The 17,729-nt window shown below is 32.9% G+C and overlaps 1 protein-coding gene across 1 annotated transcript in view; it reads left to right on the top strand.

Annotated features, from left to right (window-relative positions):
* Positions 1-7,389: 7,389 nt before the first annotated feature.
* Positions 7,390-17,729, top strand: part of LOC117174579 — a gene marked incomplete at its 5' end in the record, with an annotated part of 160,075 nt that continues 149,735 nt past the window's right edge. The window contains one exon of the mRNA XM_033363807.1: positions 7,390-7,468. Coding sequence (XP_033219698.1) covers positions 7,390-7,468 — 79 coding nt within the window. The remainder of the gene's footprint in view (positions 7,469-17,729) is intronic.

Below are 17,729 nucleotides of genomic sequence, written 5' to 3'. Positions count from 1 at the left end.
CCGTGCGGAAATTGCTCAACTTATTCCTAAGTTCCGATCTGGGCCCAATCGGATTTCCCACATGTGGGCGGAAGGGGCATTTGATGTGGTTCGCGTCGGCACCACGTGGAGTCGGGTTAGATTAGACAAGATCATGTCAAGTTTTCTGTTGTCGTCATGTTATTGTTTTTTTTATCGAAGTTAAAGTGCCCAAAGCAAAAAGTACATTCCGCGTTTGGAATCACAGAATTGTTAGTGAGATTTCTTATATCCGCAATGAAGACGAGGTTAAATTTTCGAAAAGAGCTTACCTCCGATTAATTCGAAACTTCGTGCACCTATGTATTTTAACGCGCTGATCACGAATATGATAGTGAAAATACATGCAAATTGGATTTTAAGGTTAAAACTTCCCAAAAATATAAAAATTTCATATTTTTCAGTCGATTATAAAAATTGAAAAAAAAGCTTTCAATAAAATTTGTAGATCTTTCAATGACACATATTTTATGTTGTGTATGTTTATACCCTACGATTGATAGTTTTTGAGAAAATATCTAATAAATATGAAAAATTACAGAGACACTGTAAAATGTTTAGCAGTTCGACTTGAATTGTATGAAAAAAATTATAAAAATTATAACAACAATATGTATTTTTAATAGATCTAATAATTTTTACCTGCCTTCCGAATATTTTTAAAAGATTCTTTAGATATTTTTATTGCCAAGGCCGAATGTCATACATTGCGAAATTAGTGAATTTTTAGATTACGGACGTCCGACTTCATTTGTTCCTCTTAACATCAGGAAAGTAATCTCCATTCCTAAAATTGTACGTCAACTTCCTATGCATTCATATTACTTGAAAACATTACCTTATACAAAATATATGAATCTCCGTATTAGTAAAATTATAGATGAAATGCTTTTAATATTTTCTCGAAAATAACCTCAATTTCAAAATCTCATTTCACTTGTCCCATGTGCGTTAGTCAAACAAAATAAATTCCAAAAGAATATTAAAAAGGTTCAAAAATACTTATAATTCAAATTTATTTATGAATGGAAGTGTGTGTATGTGTAGTAGCTCTAAATTTGAACATTGTTTTTTAAAACATAATAGTTTTCTCCGAAATGCAAACTCTTAACGATAAATTCAAGGAATAATAAACTGTTCAATAATGTGGAATATTGAAAAATTGAAGTTTTGTAAAACACAAAGTCTGAAAAAATATAATTAAAAAAACTTTTAAAATTTTACTAATCATAGAAATAATAAACTAAAGGGGCCCTATCTGGGCCAGATCGAGCCCAATTTTGAATGTCTAGATCTGGACCCTGTCGGGTACGGCGTTTCATTTACGGTCTGGCACTAGATTGATTACCTTATCGTGCCACGTTTTTCCCTATCGAGGCCCGAACGGCGCCCTATCAAAATTTCTGCTCGAGATGTTTTTTAAGCTTCTAATACGATTAATTTAATTAAAGGAGATCTACTTTCAAAAATCAGAAGGCAAATTTTTTTCAATTGAACTTTGTATAAAAAAGTTCATAATGTTTTTTATTAATCCTCTCTTGTTAGCATCTGTTTTCTGCATATATGGCATATATTGACCACCGTTCTCACTCACGTGATACTTGGTCATAGGTGTAGTTTACCACGGTATTACTGGCAGCTAGTTTCATTTTCAAAGGTGGAAGTTGCTTCTAGCTAGACCCTTCGGACATGTTTACCAAATCTCTTAATCACGACGTAGTACATACCAACATTAAATGATACACTGAGAAAAAAATATCGCATGAATTACAATATATACCGTAATTCCTACGCTATATATCGTAATTATCGCATTATAATAGCGCAAAATCATGATATCGTACATATCAAGTTTTTACATTATATACCGCATAATTGTGCAATCTATAATGTAAGAATTTAAGTTTTAACGCTCTCACATTGTATTTCTTGTTTTGTTATCTCGCGAGGGTTCGAGTAGTCAGCGAGCGATCACAGCAAAAATTAAAGATAAAGTTTACATCGATTTCAGGCGAAAGATTCATCGGAACAAAAATTAACCTTGCCAGATAAACTTTACATGAATCGAAGATAATTTCCGACTTTTAACTTTGCCTGGATAATCTTTCATCTAATAATCGCTCCATTTTTATTCGAGATGTAGCGACAATTACGACGCCAGCGCTATCCAGCGTCGTTTAACTTCATTAAATTTGAGAGAAATGAGGATTCCCATCTCTCAGTTACATTTTGCTCTTTTGCTAAATGATATGCTAAACCTCAGTGAAACTTTCGCCGAAATATATTTAATCATTAACCGTTTCCGGTTTTACCTGCAGTAAATTTTTACTTTTTTTGTGATTGTTTTAAATCTGGTTTCCCGATGTATAGCACGAACTCATACTCTACCTTTTTCCCATTGCTGCTAACGACGCTGTAGCAGATGACAGCAACACAATTTAACTTCATTTTTTTCTGTGATATTAGTGCATTATAATATCGTACAAAGCTCCGGAACCTGATTGTGCTTTATCACATTGCGCTTTCTTGCAACATAGCCTGCTTGGAAATTTTGTCGTGGGCCTAACCGGTCCAAGCCTGGCAAAACTAGGCCCTGGGCTAGTGATCAAACCTGGTTCAAGCTAGAATAAAACGCTAAATCTGGCCAGGGCCTGGCTCGATTGCCAGGCTAGATCGCCGAGCCTAGTTCAGGCTTGACCCTAGTTCAATATCGACCCCTAACCATTTTAGTATAGTATATATTTAAAAAATGTGAAGAAATTATTATAAGAAATTTTAAAATTGAAAATAAATAAACAAAAAAATACGGACGTGTTGGTTGTCCTTTCGGTGATACGGATATGCCATCAACTTCATATTTTTCTTCAAATTTGCCACAATTAATTTCATCGTAAAAGTTTCTTTCTATTTGAAGATTATCATCAAGTGTAAAAATATTTTTTGTATGCTTTTTAATGTGTAGGTAATAATAGATTGGTGTAAAATGAAAGTGAGGTTATGGTTTGCAAAATACAAAAGCATGTAATGCATACTTACGTCTTCACTAATCCAATAAAATAAAATAATTTTTTTTTAAATCTACCACGATTTCACTTTTTAGAATCCACTGCAACAATTTTAAACAGAATAGTTGTATTTTTAATGAAAAAAAATTCATTTTTGACCTATAATTCGTACTAACAAGAAATAAAGCTATTATATCCGAAAGCCGAAAATTAATGAAAAATTAATCAAGGTAAAATGGCGATGTTAGGTCCAGCGCGGTATATTCAAATTCTAATTAAAACCGCGTGAAAGAATAGGAAGGATCATTGACCTGAAAAAATCGTACGACCATCTTTGTTTTCAAGTTTTCATACAATTTAAAATTAATTTACTTACTTTCGAAATCCACACGTAAGTATTTAATAGTGGTCCTTCTTCGATGTCTTCTGACTCTACGAGTGCTTTTTATTATTTAAGGCATTTTGCGACTTTATAAAATGACACTTTTGTAAGCAAACACAAAGTTCATTAGTGGTTATTGGAAAATGCACAGAATAACCCAACGCCATCTGCCATCAATTTTAGGAACTTTGCCACTACCTATCTGGCCAGGCTCGAGGTCGAGCCATTCAAAAATATAAGCTAGCGCCAGGCTAGGGGCACCCGGCCTGGCCCAAGCCTGGAACAGGGAAGATACCTGCCGATTTCTCCACGGGAGAGGTTTTGCGATATCATTGTGGGATATATTTCTCTCCGTGTATCACGCCTTTCTTTCAGATCTCAATGTTTACATTACCGGGAGTAAGAAAAGCATTAAAATGATCTTGAAACTTAAATTCGTGTAGAATGTTATAAAAAACATATATAATAAATCTCGCAAATGCAGAAAAGGTCCTTTTGACATCTTGAGTTCCAAATTCTCATTATAAGGAGCCTGCTGTGTGTTTTTCTCGAAAGCTTGGTCACCTTTCTTTCCTACAACTCCTGTACACACACCCACACACACACACACACTCTCCCTCCCTTCCCCCCTCTCTCTCTATTCGATTTGGATGTCACAAGATTTCTTCAAGGATCAATATATACGATTGCATTTCCCGGTTGTGGTAAATTAAAGGAAGCCCTGAAAAGTCATGGTACGCAGGACACGTCTTCCAAAGTTCAGAAATTTTAAATTATATCCAAAGGAAAAGGACAAATCATAAAACCTGTTTGTACAGCTTCCTTCAAACCGACTCTTTGATGTAACGAGTGAATTATTTGCATTTAATTAATACTTTAAGTTAAAACTTGAATGTTCAATTACATTGATTTATATCTAAGTTATGGAGTATTTGTATGATTACTAAATTATTAATTACGAAGTGTTCTTGCTATTGGAATAAAGGGCTCCCACATTGATAGATTTTACTAATTTTATAGTCATTATTTTCATTAGGTATATATGGCAAAATATTTAGGTCAATATCGAGAAAAAATTTTTACCCTGTTATTCCTAATTGTGCCATCCATTTATGTAGTTTATTTTGTATTTTCAGTGGTCAATGGGCGAATGTATTTAAATGCAGGTCCCGATCAACTGGAACATTGTATGCCGCTAAATATTCATCCAGGAGCAGATTTAATGCAGATTGCAGTGCAGAATTGAGGCATGAAATCGCATTATTGTCGTTGTGCTCCCAATCTCCACGCGTCGTTCGCCTACACGATGTCTACGAAACGCCGAAAGAAATCATTTTAATCATGGAATAGTAAGTAAAATATTAATTATAGTATAACAATAATTTGATCATTTCTTACATTTTCTAAATAGCAATGATTCCAAGTTTATAAATTTCTCCAACAAGTGAAAATTCTTTAAAATTTTTCATTTTAAAGTGTCGACATTTTATTTACTATATTGAACAGTTTTCAATTGTTCGAAAATCATATAATGATGAAATTCAAATGCTATCTAACTCCTATAAGCCACGTATAGTTAATATTGCTGTAAAAATACTACATTGTGATACAAGTGTAAAAAGCGACGTTTTGACAAATGTAGGGAAGCTGGTCGCACGAGCAGGAAGCGAGTACCAAATGAGAAGTGAAGCGCGCGTGCTGTCTACCCAAGTAAAAATGCTTCGACTTGAGTTCTTCTTGGTTATGTCTTGCGTTCTCTCCAAGCAATCGATGTCTGGCTGCATCTCAAAACTGAGTCATGACATAGGCCTTCGTCGTACTTTTATGGCCACGACAGGTAAAACGGCGTTTACTTGTCTTAAGTCGAGCCTTGTCTTGGATAAGACGACGTTTACTTGACTCAAGATGAGCCTAGTCTTGGCTGAGATTATCGAACCTCTTTTGGCTCATAAATGAGATTAAGATTGACGATTGAGAAATTTGTAATTATTAAATTAGTTATTTTTAATCTAAAAATTCAGAATCGGTGGGCCTGAACGAGTATAACCCTTGAAAATTTTCTTCAAAAAAATAAAAACTGTAACTTTCTAGAAGGATCTCCTAAGCTGTTATAAATACGTAAAAACAAAGAAAATTGTCTGTATCTTCGTCAAACAAGTATAATACAAATAACAATCCGTAAATAAGTTGATTTAATATATATATATATATATATATTGTATAAAAATATACAATATTGTTTAACCATTAACAAAGATTAGCTTCTAGGACTGTTAGAAATACCCTTTTTGTTAGGACAGGTATACGCTCGAAATTATAAACCGCACGTGTTGGAGTCATAAAAATTCGACCCAAGAGGTAAAATTATGTCTTCAAGACATAAAAACTTGTCTCCAAGACATAAATTGAAGCCTGGCTCCGTCTCAAAACTGAGACATGCTCAAGTCAAACTTTTTGACTTCAGCATGTCTTGATTGGGGGCAATTCAAATCGAACTGAAGTCGAAGCATTTTTACTCGGGTAATTCACACTTCGCCGAAAAATGATAAAAGGTCCTGTTTCTCGTTCTTGTAAAGTGTCAAGATGGGCGCTACCTATCAAGGCATGAGGAAAAAATACTTTAAAAAATAATACCGAAATACCTAATACTTAAAAGTAACTAGATTGTTTTAAAAAGTCTACAAGAAAGTAATTAGTATGTCAAAAAGTCTATAGCCGATTTAAACATGCACAGTAGTTTTTTTCTTATACCTTTCTATAAAGCGCCATTGTTGGCCCACTTCATAAACACAACAACGGGAACCTTTGTGGACGTGTTACAAAAATACATAAAGTTCTAAAGAGAAATAAGCTTCAAAAAAAGAAGTTTATTTTACAAGATGCAATTTAGTAAATATTTACAATTATTGGAATATTCTAGAATTTTTGTTGAATTACAAAATTTATAGGTGTTAAATTTTTGAAACGTACATAGTATTGTGAAATATCCGCGGGAATTATTGACAAAAGGCTGGAAAGTAATAGAAAATTCTATGGTTTGTGTTTTGACGAATAGGTAGTTGAAATAGTTATAGGATATTCTAGAGAATTTAATTAGATTCTCTAATATGCCAGAAGATCATATGCAAATATTCTAGTATCTTCTAGAATAGTGGTGAAAAAAAATTATTACTTTACGTATATTTAGGTAATTCATTACTGACTGCTTATCGTACATTTCATTATACACTGCAGAGAAGTACCCTATGGTATTTGTTTTGAATATACACGTATGTACGTTTGATTTCATCTAAGTAAAAATGCAACTGAATGTTTTTTCAGCTGTTATTTCTGTTACGGCAAACTAAAGAAGTACTCTAACAATATAAACTATAGATTTATGACTGTTGCGACCATGACCATGTAAGCGCAGCGGGCTTGAGAATAATTACAGTTGACGCAAACATTTTCCTAGTAAATTAAACCACGACAGTCATAGTCAAGGACGAAATTTTCTTTTCTTCCCACATAAAAAGTAAAATTCATATCAACACCCCCCATGGATCAGAGAACGAGTTTTAACAAATGGGAGCAGTAAAACAAATTACTTTAAGCATGTAACTCTTCCAAAGAAAATAATATGAGGATAAGCAAATAAAAGTGTTTATGTCTCTGTAAAAAACAAAGATAAAGAAATTCAATTTAAAGCCTCGCATTCCCTGTTCATTGGATCGGTCCAGCAACGTACAAGAATGGTTGTTGCCAATGCCCATACTGCTTTATAGAAAGGGACTTACATCCAACTAGGTAATGGTGGTAAAAAGTCTGAAAGCACATTTGCATTCAGTTTGATTTTCTGTACAACACACAGGCTTGGTAATTGCCCATTTAATTTAATGATAACAATGACTTTCCAGTAGAATAATAAACGTTGAATTTTTTCAGTGCACCTGGCGGGGACCTGCAAACGTTGATAGACGGTGATTTGGTGCCCCTTGAAGGTGACGTGGTCCACTTTGTCAGACAGCTAGTGGAAGGACTTGCCTACCTGCACGAGAGAAATATCGCCCATTTGGACATCAAGGTAAGTTCGACCCATAAAAGGTCGTACAATACATGGGTGCATTTCGAACGTGTGAGTGCGTTTTTCGATACGTATAAGAGGATTAAGTATGCCGATACGGTTTTCGTAGGTAAACCAGAAAGTTCTACCTTTACTTTGAATTCGGATGAGGCGATAATAAGAAGCGTGGTCACTATTACTAGATACTTCTTGCAAATAATAAATTATAGAACATAGAAAAAGAAGATTTAGTGCAAAACAGATATTTTATATTTATTTTAATCCATATTAGTACTAAAAATATAAAAGATTTTCAAACAAAAAATTAATTTAGTGTCATTTTCAACTCGCAAAACTGAATCAGTAAGCCGAACAGCACAAGAGTTTTGTTTCTGCATCCGAAAAAAATACACAAGAAACTTTGAAATTGGTTAATTATTTTAAATTGATCCATAATTTTCCCCGGGAAGTACGGAATCTCACTGTTTACAATAGTACAAACAAAAATATCAAAAAGAAAAATTTAAAATATAAAAATATCATATTGATTTTCGTTTCGAAAAGAATAAAGTAAAATCTTCTGAGATTATGTATCTTCTTCATTCGAAAGTCACCAATTTCTGAATGTTTACTGACTTATTGGTCAAATTTCAAAGCTTTGCACTTATAGTACATTATAGAGCACACTTCAAACTACAAATTGATCTAAGGCAAGATATCGAATAGTTGACAGTAGCCGTCCAAAATCAAAACCGATTTGATTCATAATTGCTCTATGATTGCTCCGGTTGACAGAAGGTTAAAAAAATGTTGACATTCATAAAAAGTGATAACTTGCAAAACATTTTTTTTAATTTCGACATTGCATTGCTGATCACTAACAAAATTGACACCTACCAAAAATATAGGTAAAATTTTATGAATTTAAAAATTTGAAATTTTAAAACAAAAATTGTACTTCTGTCCGATGCTTGACTACAATGATTTACTTGACTGAAATGATTCGATTAATTTCAGCATTTTCACTTCCACTTATCCGATTTCAAATCTTTAAAATTAAATTATGATAATAATAATTAAAATTGAAATAATGTCAAATTAGAACATATTCAACATTGAACTATTTCAAACTTTGACCGCTCAAAAGTGGACAGTTTCTGAATTTGATAACATGTAATTAACACGTTTATACTTATTATTAGTGAAACTTTTTAAAACGGAATTATTTGAATAGACTTCGTTACAAACAATAGAACAATTTGAATTATAGATTTCAAAATTGTAACCTCGACACTGCGTGAATTCGTATTTTACAATTAACTAAATTGTCGAATTATATAGGTTTCCACAGTTAAATATAGTTCAATTTTTTTCTTCAACTAAATATTTATTAGGATTTAATAAGAGCAGGCAGTGTCTACGTGTACCGACAACATCCTGTTATTTTTGTCGAAATTTTGCTACCTACAGTATACACTGTAAAAATACGTTTTAAAATTGCACTTCAAAATGTGAATTTACACATATAAAATGTCACTTTAGAAGCATTAAAATTACAGGTTAGAAAGAAAATTTCTACGTGTTGTCTAGAATGACGTCTCTTTAGGCTTAATTCTATGACTTTGTATGAATTCATACGGCCTGTTAAAAATCACTACGTTCAAAAATTTTAGATTCGGTTGTACAATATTCCACATTTGTGCAATGACTGATTTTGACTTGTAATATGATATAAATTTTGTGCGTTATACACTTGCCTAATTATAAACATATTTTTATAAGATCTTAATGATTTAAGTATTTGAGGTTAAGTGGATATTTTGGAGAAATTTTCGACTTTCCGCTGTTCAATTTTACAACACATATAAATTTTAGTCCAGTTAAGAATTTTACACTTTTGTTCAATTTTCAAAATGTCCATACTAATTTCACGCCGCCTGACGTGAGTTCACTTTTTACATACGTCTAGCGTACTCAAATTCCACAAGCAAAATAGAAATTTATTTCGTTTTTCGGCATTTGTCTAATTTGTCAATAAATGTACCTTAAAAAAAATTGATGAAAATTTTATGATTCTCTTAGAAAATTTGTTTTTAATAATTTTTGAAAATTTTTCAACAAAATATAAATTTGTCTAAGGCCATGGCCATATGTGTTGAAATGTTGCTACGAATAGTCGGATTTCTATGGTACGAATAGTGGGAGCTGGAAAAGGGATTATATAGTCCAGTCAACGGGGAACAAATATCACTCAAAAAAAAATTCGTAAAAGTAGCATTTTTTTCACAGATACGTTGACAATGGCTTTATAAAGATATTGTAAAAAGTCCCCAAACATACGTGTACGGCAAAGTTCCGAAATTCTGGAAAGTGTTAAACAATAACATGTTTTTTAAAATTACTCGAGAACTGTTGATTTTAGATGGAATATAGTGATGTGAAAAAATGTTCATAATTTTATAGTGCACAAGAAAGGTTCTATCTATTGTGGACCTATTATCAACGGCTGTGCTATGAAATTGGATTAGCTGCAAAATTCTTTTATTTCTGAACAAATAAAATAAAATCTTAAATATCCTGGAAAAAACGTCGGAAATATATCAGGCGATTTATACTGGAGCAAATGTGCTCAACTTCAATGTACAATTTGATATGTTTCAGGGGATGCCTTTGAGATGAAACTTCTTGCAAGTGTTCCTCCATTTTCATGCAATACATTTTCCAATTTTTAGGTCAGAATAATATTTAGGGCCTCTTTTAAAGCTTTAAACAAGTAAATTTTAAAATTTAAGCTATGATATCGGAAGCAGCGGTGATTATGAGTCCTTATTGCAGCAATGGGAGCGGGGGCGAGAACGGTTACCTCTTTCGATGATATTGAACCCTTCGAAATTTTTTTGCTCACTTTTCCCGATAATAGACCAAAATGAAATTGTTAACAATTGCGATAATATCCCTCTGATGTAAATGTACATTTTCACAATCCAAATAATCCAAAATATCCAAAAATTGTGTACTTGTTTTATGTTAGTTTCTAATAGGTCTTATTCGATATTTATCGTCTTAGCTCAATTTTTCTAAAAGTGTATAAGTGGAAACAATAAGGTATTCTTTTACTGAACATGTTATTAAATATGAAGTTGTATTTCTTAAAGGTTCTGTTAGGTATATTCTTGGGCCTTTGGAATTAAATTACCAGGATTAAAATTAGCAGTGATCTATTTTAAGCGTCTCTATCAGGTACCTATTGGGATCTGCTGTATTCCAATTGCTACACGTTTGAAGTTGCTTTCTTAACAGGTTCTATTAGGAAATATAATTGATCTTCGGAATGAAATTGCGTGGATTAAAATTTGAAGTTATGTGTTGTAAGCGGTTCTATCAGGAACCTGTTGGGATCTGCTTTATACCAAGTGCTACAAGTACAAAATTGCTTCCTTAACAGATTTTATCAAGCACTTCAGTGGCCTTACGGAATGAAATTACTTGATTAAAAATTCGAAGTTATGCGTTTTCAGCGGATCTGTAAGGTATCTATTGGGATCTGCTTTATTCATAGTGCTGGAAGTACGAAATTACTGTTCAAAGAGGTTTTATTATTAAAATTGTTTAAGCTTCTTCCCAACTTCCCACTGCATACAGGACTATGACACTTTATAGAGAATTAGCATACTAAATTGAAAATATTTGTAACTTTTTGTTGCAAATTTTTTTTCTATTTGGGTACCCGTAATTAATTATGCATGCCTAATTGCATCAATTTTAACAATTTTAACAATTTTACTATATTTTCACAGGAATTTCATGTTTTAGATTATATTATTATTCTTCCAATTTCAGCTGGCTTACGTTTTAATCTTCATATTCAATAACTTTAAGTTAGAATATCTCAGGTCGAAGTGTTTTTAACTTGGAATAATCTTTCTGGAATGTTCAATAAATTATTTACATAGTAGCTGCTCCTGTTTTTTTACTTCCAGACTTTTGCAAAATAATATTGCTAGAACTAGGATCATTAGATTGTTTTTTTATGCTGAAAAATCTGATTGAAATTAAAATGTTTCTTAGGAATAATGAATCTCAAATTAATAAAACCCTTAAATTTTTTAGGCTTACAATTTGAAGAAAAATCATGAATAATTGAATATTTTAATTAAACATTTAAATGTTAAACGTGATAAAATTAAATTTAAAATATTGGAATTAAACATTTTAAATCCATCTATTCATAAAATATGCAAATCGGAAAATTAAAATATATATTCCTTAGTTAGACCTGCCTTTTCAGCGATAAAGCTTGATTGAGATTCTGTCGATAGTACCCAAGCGATTCGATGGTTCAATTGGCTTGTACGTGTGGTAGATTCAGATTTAGGGTGAAGTTTGGAGGTACTTTAGGTTTTGTACGAATCCCCAGTGGTTACGATTGTTCAAAGTGCTTAAGCGTGCAATTATGTTTGTCAATGACTGTACGTGAAATTGCGCATTTTCAAAATTCAATTTAGCGCATTGATAATAAAGGGGCCATTCACAAAATACGTGATACATTTTTCAGGAACTTCTGACCCCCCCCCCCCCCCCCCCCCCCCCCACCTGCGTGATACTTTCTCCATTGGTCTTAACATGAAGAATGATACTTCGGCAGACCCCCACCCACCCCTAAACATATCACGTATTTTGTGAATGACCCCATATCAAACAATCTTTTGTAATTAGATCTAATAAGATCCAATTATAAAGTTCTAAATTACCAAATACAAAATCGCACAGAAAAGCACTTCAAATCAGATTAGATTTCACTTAGAAACGAATATCTAATACAGTGGCGGATTCAGGGGAGGTGCTTAGCCCCCCCCCCCCGAAACTTGTGGCCTTTCGTATTGAAGGCCGACACCGCTAAGCTATGCATGGGATATACATATATGTTTTTTTGTCCCCCCCCCCCCCCCCCCCCCCCAGAAAATTTTCTCTGGGTCCTCCCCTGATCTAATACAATGCGAGTATACCGAATAAAGAACACATCAGATCCTAATAAAATCCAATCACAAATTTCAAAATACCTATGAATACCACATTGAATCTAGTAACAAAACCCACTTTCGAACGAAATAGGGCCTGATAGAAACCACGTCCTATTAAGTATCTGTTTGTTTCTAATATGCATTTTACTAGGGTAGACCCCAGAGATTTATTCATTTTTGCAAATCGTTACAACTCAGCAAAATTTTATTACTAAAATAAATAAACTTTTCCTTGCATCTTTGTAAGACCGTAATATCTCAGGAACTGCCACGCCAAATCCGTCACTTTCTCATCGGCTTCGCATCCGAGATCCAGTCATCGCAACTACAATGAAGGTGGTCCTTCTGTAATAAATTATGGGTGAAGCTAAAATTTACGAGCAGTACTCAAGAAACCCGGAAAGAGTATCAGCAATGAATTATAAAATCGCTATGATGATGTGATGGTCGTAACGAATACGTCATTAACTTGGGAGTAGGCGCGCCTGATAAAGTTACTTTAGTCCCTTGTGCCTTTATCCACGTCCCTACACACCCAGAGTATAATAATTATAATATAATAATTCAGGAATTGAAGTTATTTCGCTATCGTTTATTCAGAAAATAAATATCAAATGTGAGTGCCAGAGGAATTCTAAAACAATTTATCTGTTGTAGCTATTTATAAACAAATGGCAGAAGCAAATTCGTTGTTTGATACATTTTTTAAAGTGTAATGTACTTTTTTAAAAACTTGTTTCAATTGGTTTGCCAGTCGTATTGCTTGGCAGTAGATTCACATTTTATAACAAATGTGATTTGTTAAAAACAAATATTTTAAACAAATTCCACTGTCTGTGCAATTTTTCCAAGTGTAAGGTACTTTTTTTTTAGAAATTCCGTTCATTTGGTTTGACAATAATTTTCCGGAACAGTATATTGACATTTTATAAAAGTGGGATTGTTATAAAAAATGGTGAAAAAATCAGCCTGAATATACAGGGTGATTTTTTAAGGGGGTCTTTTAGTGTGACGGCAGTTGTCTAATGCTATTTTGGGGAATTTTTTTTTGAAAAAACGTTGAAACAAAATAATTATTATATTTCATATCTTTGTTAAATACTTAAATACCTAATACTTAAATACTTAAATAAAATATAATAATAAAATATAAAAGTAATAATAAAAATACTTAAATACTTAAATACAAACTTTGGAAATTTTTTGAAGTCATTACACAAAATATTTTCAGAGTTACACCGCTCAACAGGAACAGATATAAAAGAAGAGGTGTTCCACTGCTGCCATGATTCCGGCTATTCTAATTATCTGAAATAAAAAAACCAGACGCCATTTTATTCGCGAGACTTAAGACTCTGCACAGAACTAAAATAAAGAAAGAATTTTAAAAATTAATTTTTTTTTTTAAGCTTCAGAAAAAAATTCAATTTTACTCCTTTTTTTGGGGGTCTATATAAGTGCTAAAAAAACTAACGAAGCAATCTTAATTCTTTCAGTTCAATTTGAAGTTGTATAGGCGCTAAAGATGCTGTATAAATTTGAGCAGAAACAATCAAATAGTTTTCGAGATATCATGGTAGAAGTTTAAAAAAATCGTGTTTTGAGAAAATCACGTTTAAAAGTTATTGTATATAATTCATAATAAAAATTGCCTCGCCATCAATCTGCTATTCCTGGACCATAGAGTACATATATTACGTAAGACTTTTTTCTTTTGTTTGAATAAAGACTAGCATAAAATTGCTGTGAAGTTAAGAAGGACACAGCGATATAAACAAAAGAAAAACGTCTTACGTAATATGTGGATGATCCCTGTGTCGATGCACGCTCCGCATACCTGCTTCGGTTTGCGCGTGTAACTTTTCCAACACTTCAAATCGTGAAAAATCCTTTCACCCACGTCTTGTATACATGTTTCAAACGTGATTTATAAAAAAAATAGATTTTTTTGATCTGACACATTAGACGACCCCCTTAACTTGAAACTTTCAAATATCTCGAAAAATGGGCACCCTATAAAAAAATGTTATGAATAAAAAGTTTCAAGTTAAAAAAATCACCCTGCATACAACGGGAATCGCGTTTATATTCGCCATCTGAGAACGTAAAAATTCACTTATATCCTCCCGGGCGGGGATCCCACCAATGCTGCTCAGCGAAGGGGAAATGGCTGCGCTGCGCTCTGATTGGCTTGTATGATATAAACGGATACAAACGCGGTTCCAGTGTAATATGTTGCGCCTAATTGTGGGACGGCTCGTCATTATGTCAACGTGTCGCCTCTCTTAAAGTGGCGAGGGGCCTTCCCACTTTCGAGCGAAATATATTATATCCCCTGCTTATTGCAACCAGGCGCCAAATATTGATAACACAAATACAAGTAAAGAATACGGTTCGTTTTCATTCGAGAAATGTCAAGACCTTACCGACGACGCGCGCGCATAAGACGACTGGAGGTTAATGTCTTGTTCGCGTGGAGCGCTAAATCACTTGTTTACCAGTGATAATTCAAAATACTGACAATTTCACTGGTTGTTTAAGAGAGTTGTATTTTAAAAATATAAAAAATCTTCAGTCAAAGTGACCATCTAAGTTTAGAACAATGTAAATTAACAATATTTTTTGAAGCGCTAATTATTATCCTCGTCTGCTTTAATAAAAATTAAGGTAAAATTAATGAGGTACTGCTGCTAAGTCTTATCAGTTATCTTTTATTGAAAACAAAACTTCTTTATCTAGGAAATTCCCATGAATTCATATATTGACGACTTATATACATAGTATCCCCACATAATTCCCTAAAAGGAGAATCGTCGTCCAGTAATAGTTGATCTTTCTCTTATTGAAAAGAGGTTTTAATGGAAATGAAACCATGACCATTCCGAAATCAATGTCAAAAAAAAAGAGAACCGAGAAGAGAACAAGATAATAAGGCTATCTAAATTATCATTGGAAGAATAATTGCTCGCGAATACGATAACCTGATGAATCTCGAAACTAAGTGAAGAATTTCTAATATACTCATACCTTTTTGTTAGCATTTTATATTGAATTTTTACATTCTCATAATTTATGATTGAGAAAATATTTTAATTGTTTAAAATTTTACACCACAATGTTTCAAAAGATCTCCACGTTTTGGGACTCCCTGAATCCGAAAATTAAGTTTTGGCAATGGTGTCTGTCTGTCCGTCCGTCCTTATTTTTGTAGCTCCTAAAAGAAAGATTGAGTTCATGAAGCATAGGCAAACGTTCAAAAAGGAAGAGCATTTAAAAAATGTTTGGGACAATTTTCTTTAGATTTAGAAATTTTCATATACCGATATTCATGTTACTCATAAATCGAAACAAGTTATCCTAATGACTTCTTTTTGATAAAAACAAAACTATCGGAATCATATCATTTATAAAATTTGGAAAATCACTCGAAAATCAAAATCTTAAGCCAAAAAACGCACGATATGGAAAAAAGTCAAGAGGAGCAAAACATTGATTTTTGAAAGCCCTACAAGAAATAATGAAAAATAAAAAATTCCATTTTATGGTAAAACTATGCAAGATACAAAAGAAGATGAATGCATAAAAATTGTGATTCCAGAAAATACGAATAAAAATTGGTTTACAATCACTTTTTGATAGGACGTGTAGTTTTTTTTTATTCGTGAAAAATAAAATTGAGATTACTCAAACTTAAATTTTTCGAAAAACGACACAGCTTACAAGAAAATATTTTTTAAAAAAAATTGTGCACCTAAGAAACATTTACAAATTTGGTGTTAATCACTTTTTGATAGGACGCTTAGTTTTGGGTTTAATCATAAAAATGACATTGAAAATAAAAATGAAAAATTTGGGAAAACATGAAAAAATGTACGCAAGTATATTGGTAGACAATAGTTGTTCGCATACAAAAGAGATAATATTTATTCTAATTTATTACATTCCCAGAAAAAAATCCAGAAAAAATGGAAAATTCAAATCTTGACCCGATGAGCGACAAATTCAGCCAAATTCATTTAATAGTAGTCTCGGACTCAGAATCTCCTAGCTTCTTTCTTGTAGTTTTGAATTATTATTTTTATATCAGTATTACCACACTATCTACACTTCATGTGGTACATGCCAAAATATCATATTATTTATTTATTCATCATCTATTTATTTATGTATTCGGATATTTATTTAATAGATTTGAATCTTGTATTTTCAATTAATATTATAATTTAATTAAGTTAATATTATAATAAACCAATATTGAAACCACATTTGCAGACATTTTGGCGGAGCGCTGGTCGGGCCCCGATCGTGAAAGATATAGCCCCGATAGGGTAATCTGTCTAGCGCCATACCGTAAATGAAACGCCCTACCCCACAGGGCCCTGATTTGGGCATCCAAAATGGGGGTTTTACAAAACTTCCATTTTTCAATATTCTACATTATGGAACTGTTTGTATTCCTTGAATTTATCGTTAAGAGTTTGCATTTCGGAGAAAGCTTTTATGGTATAAAAAAGAATGTTAAAATTTAGAGCTTTTACACACATGCACATTCATATATGAATTTCAAGTATAAATATTTTTGAATCTTTTTACTATTCTTTAGGAATGTCTTTTGTTTGACTTACGCGCATGGGCCATTTGGAATGAAATTTTAAAAGTGAGATTATGTTCGAGAAGATATTAAAAGCATTTAATCTATTTTTTATTATTATTATTACACCATTTAGCCATTTCCCTTTCGGGGTCAGCGTGACTCACTCGGCAGAGGAAAGGAGTAGTGTGTGGAAGGGATAGAGATTTTTCAGATTGATCCAGAATTCTCGTACTATTTGCCAACATACTTTCCTGCCCTGGCATACTTCTCTAGCTTCTTTCATGTCCATGCATTTTTTCATGCAGGCTCTCGTGTTTCTGTGACTTCTTATGTCTCTTCTAAGTAGGGTCTCATTGACACATTCTAGCCATTTTTTCCGCGGTCTACCTCTGGGCACGCTGCCATTTACTTTACCTTGATACAATTGTTTCGTTAGTCGTTCATTTGGCATTCTCTCAACATGTCCGAACCATCTTAACCGATTTCTTTCCCATGTGTCTACTAGCGTCTCTTCTGCACCACATTTTTTTAGAATTGTCTCGGTACTTACTTTGTCCATCAGGGTTTTCCCGCTTATTGTGCGCATGAATCTCATGTCAATTGCGTTAATTTTACTCTTATCTTTTTCTTGATAAGTCCATGTCTCGCTACCGTATAGTACAGTCGG

Source organism: Belonocnema kinseyi, chromosome 6 (genome assembly GCF_010883055.1).
Source record: "Belonocnema kinseyi isolate 2016_QV_RU_SX_M_011 chromosome 6, B_treatae_v1, whole genome shotgun sequence".
Lineage (NCBI taxonomy): Eukaryota > Metazoa > Arthropoda > Insecta > Hymenoptera > Cynipidae > Belonocnema > Belonocnema kinseyi.
The sequence above is the reverse complement of the archived record's forward strand: the minus strand, read 5'-3'. Positions and strand labels throughout refer to the sequence as shown.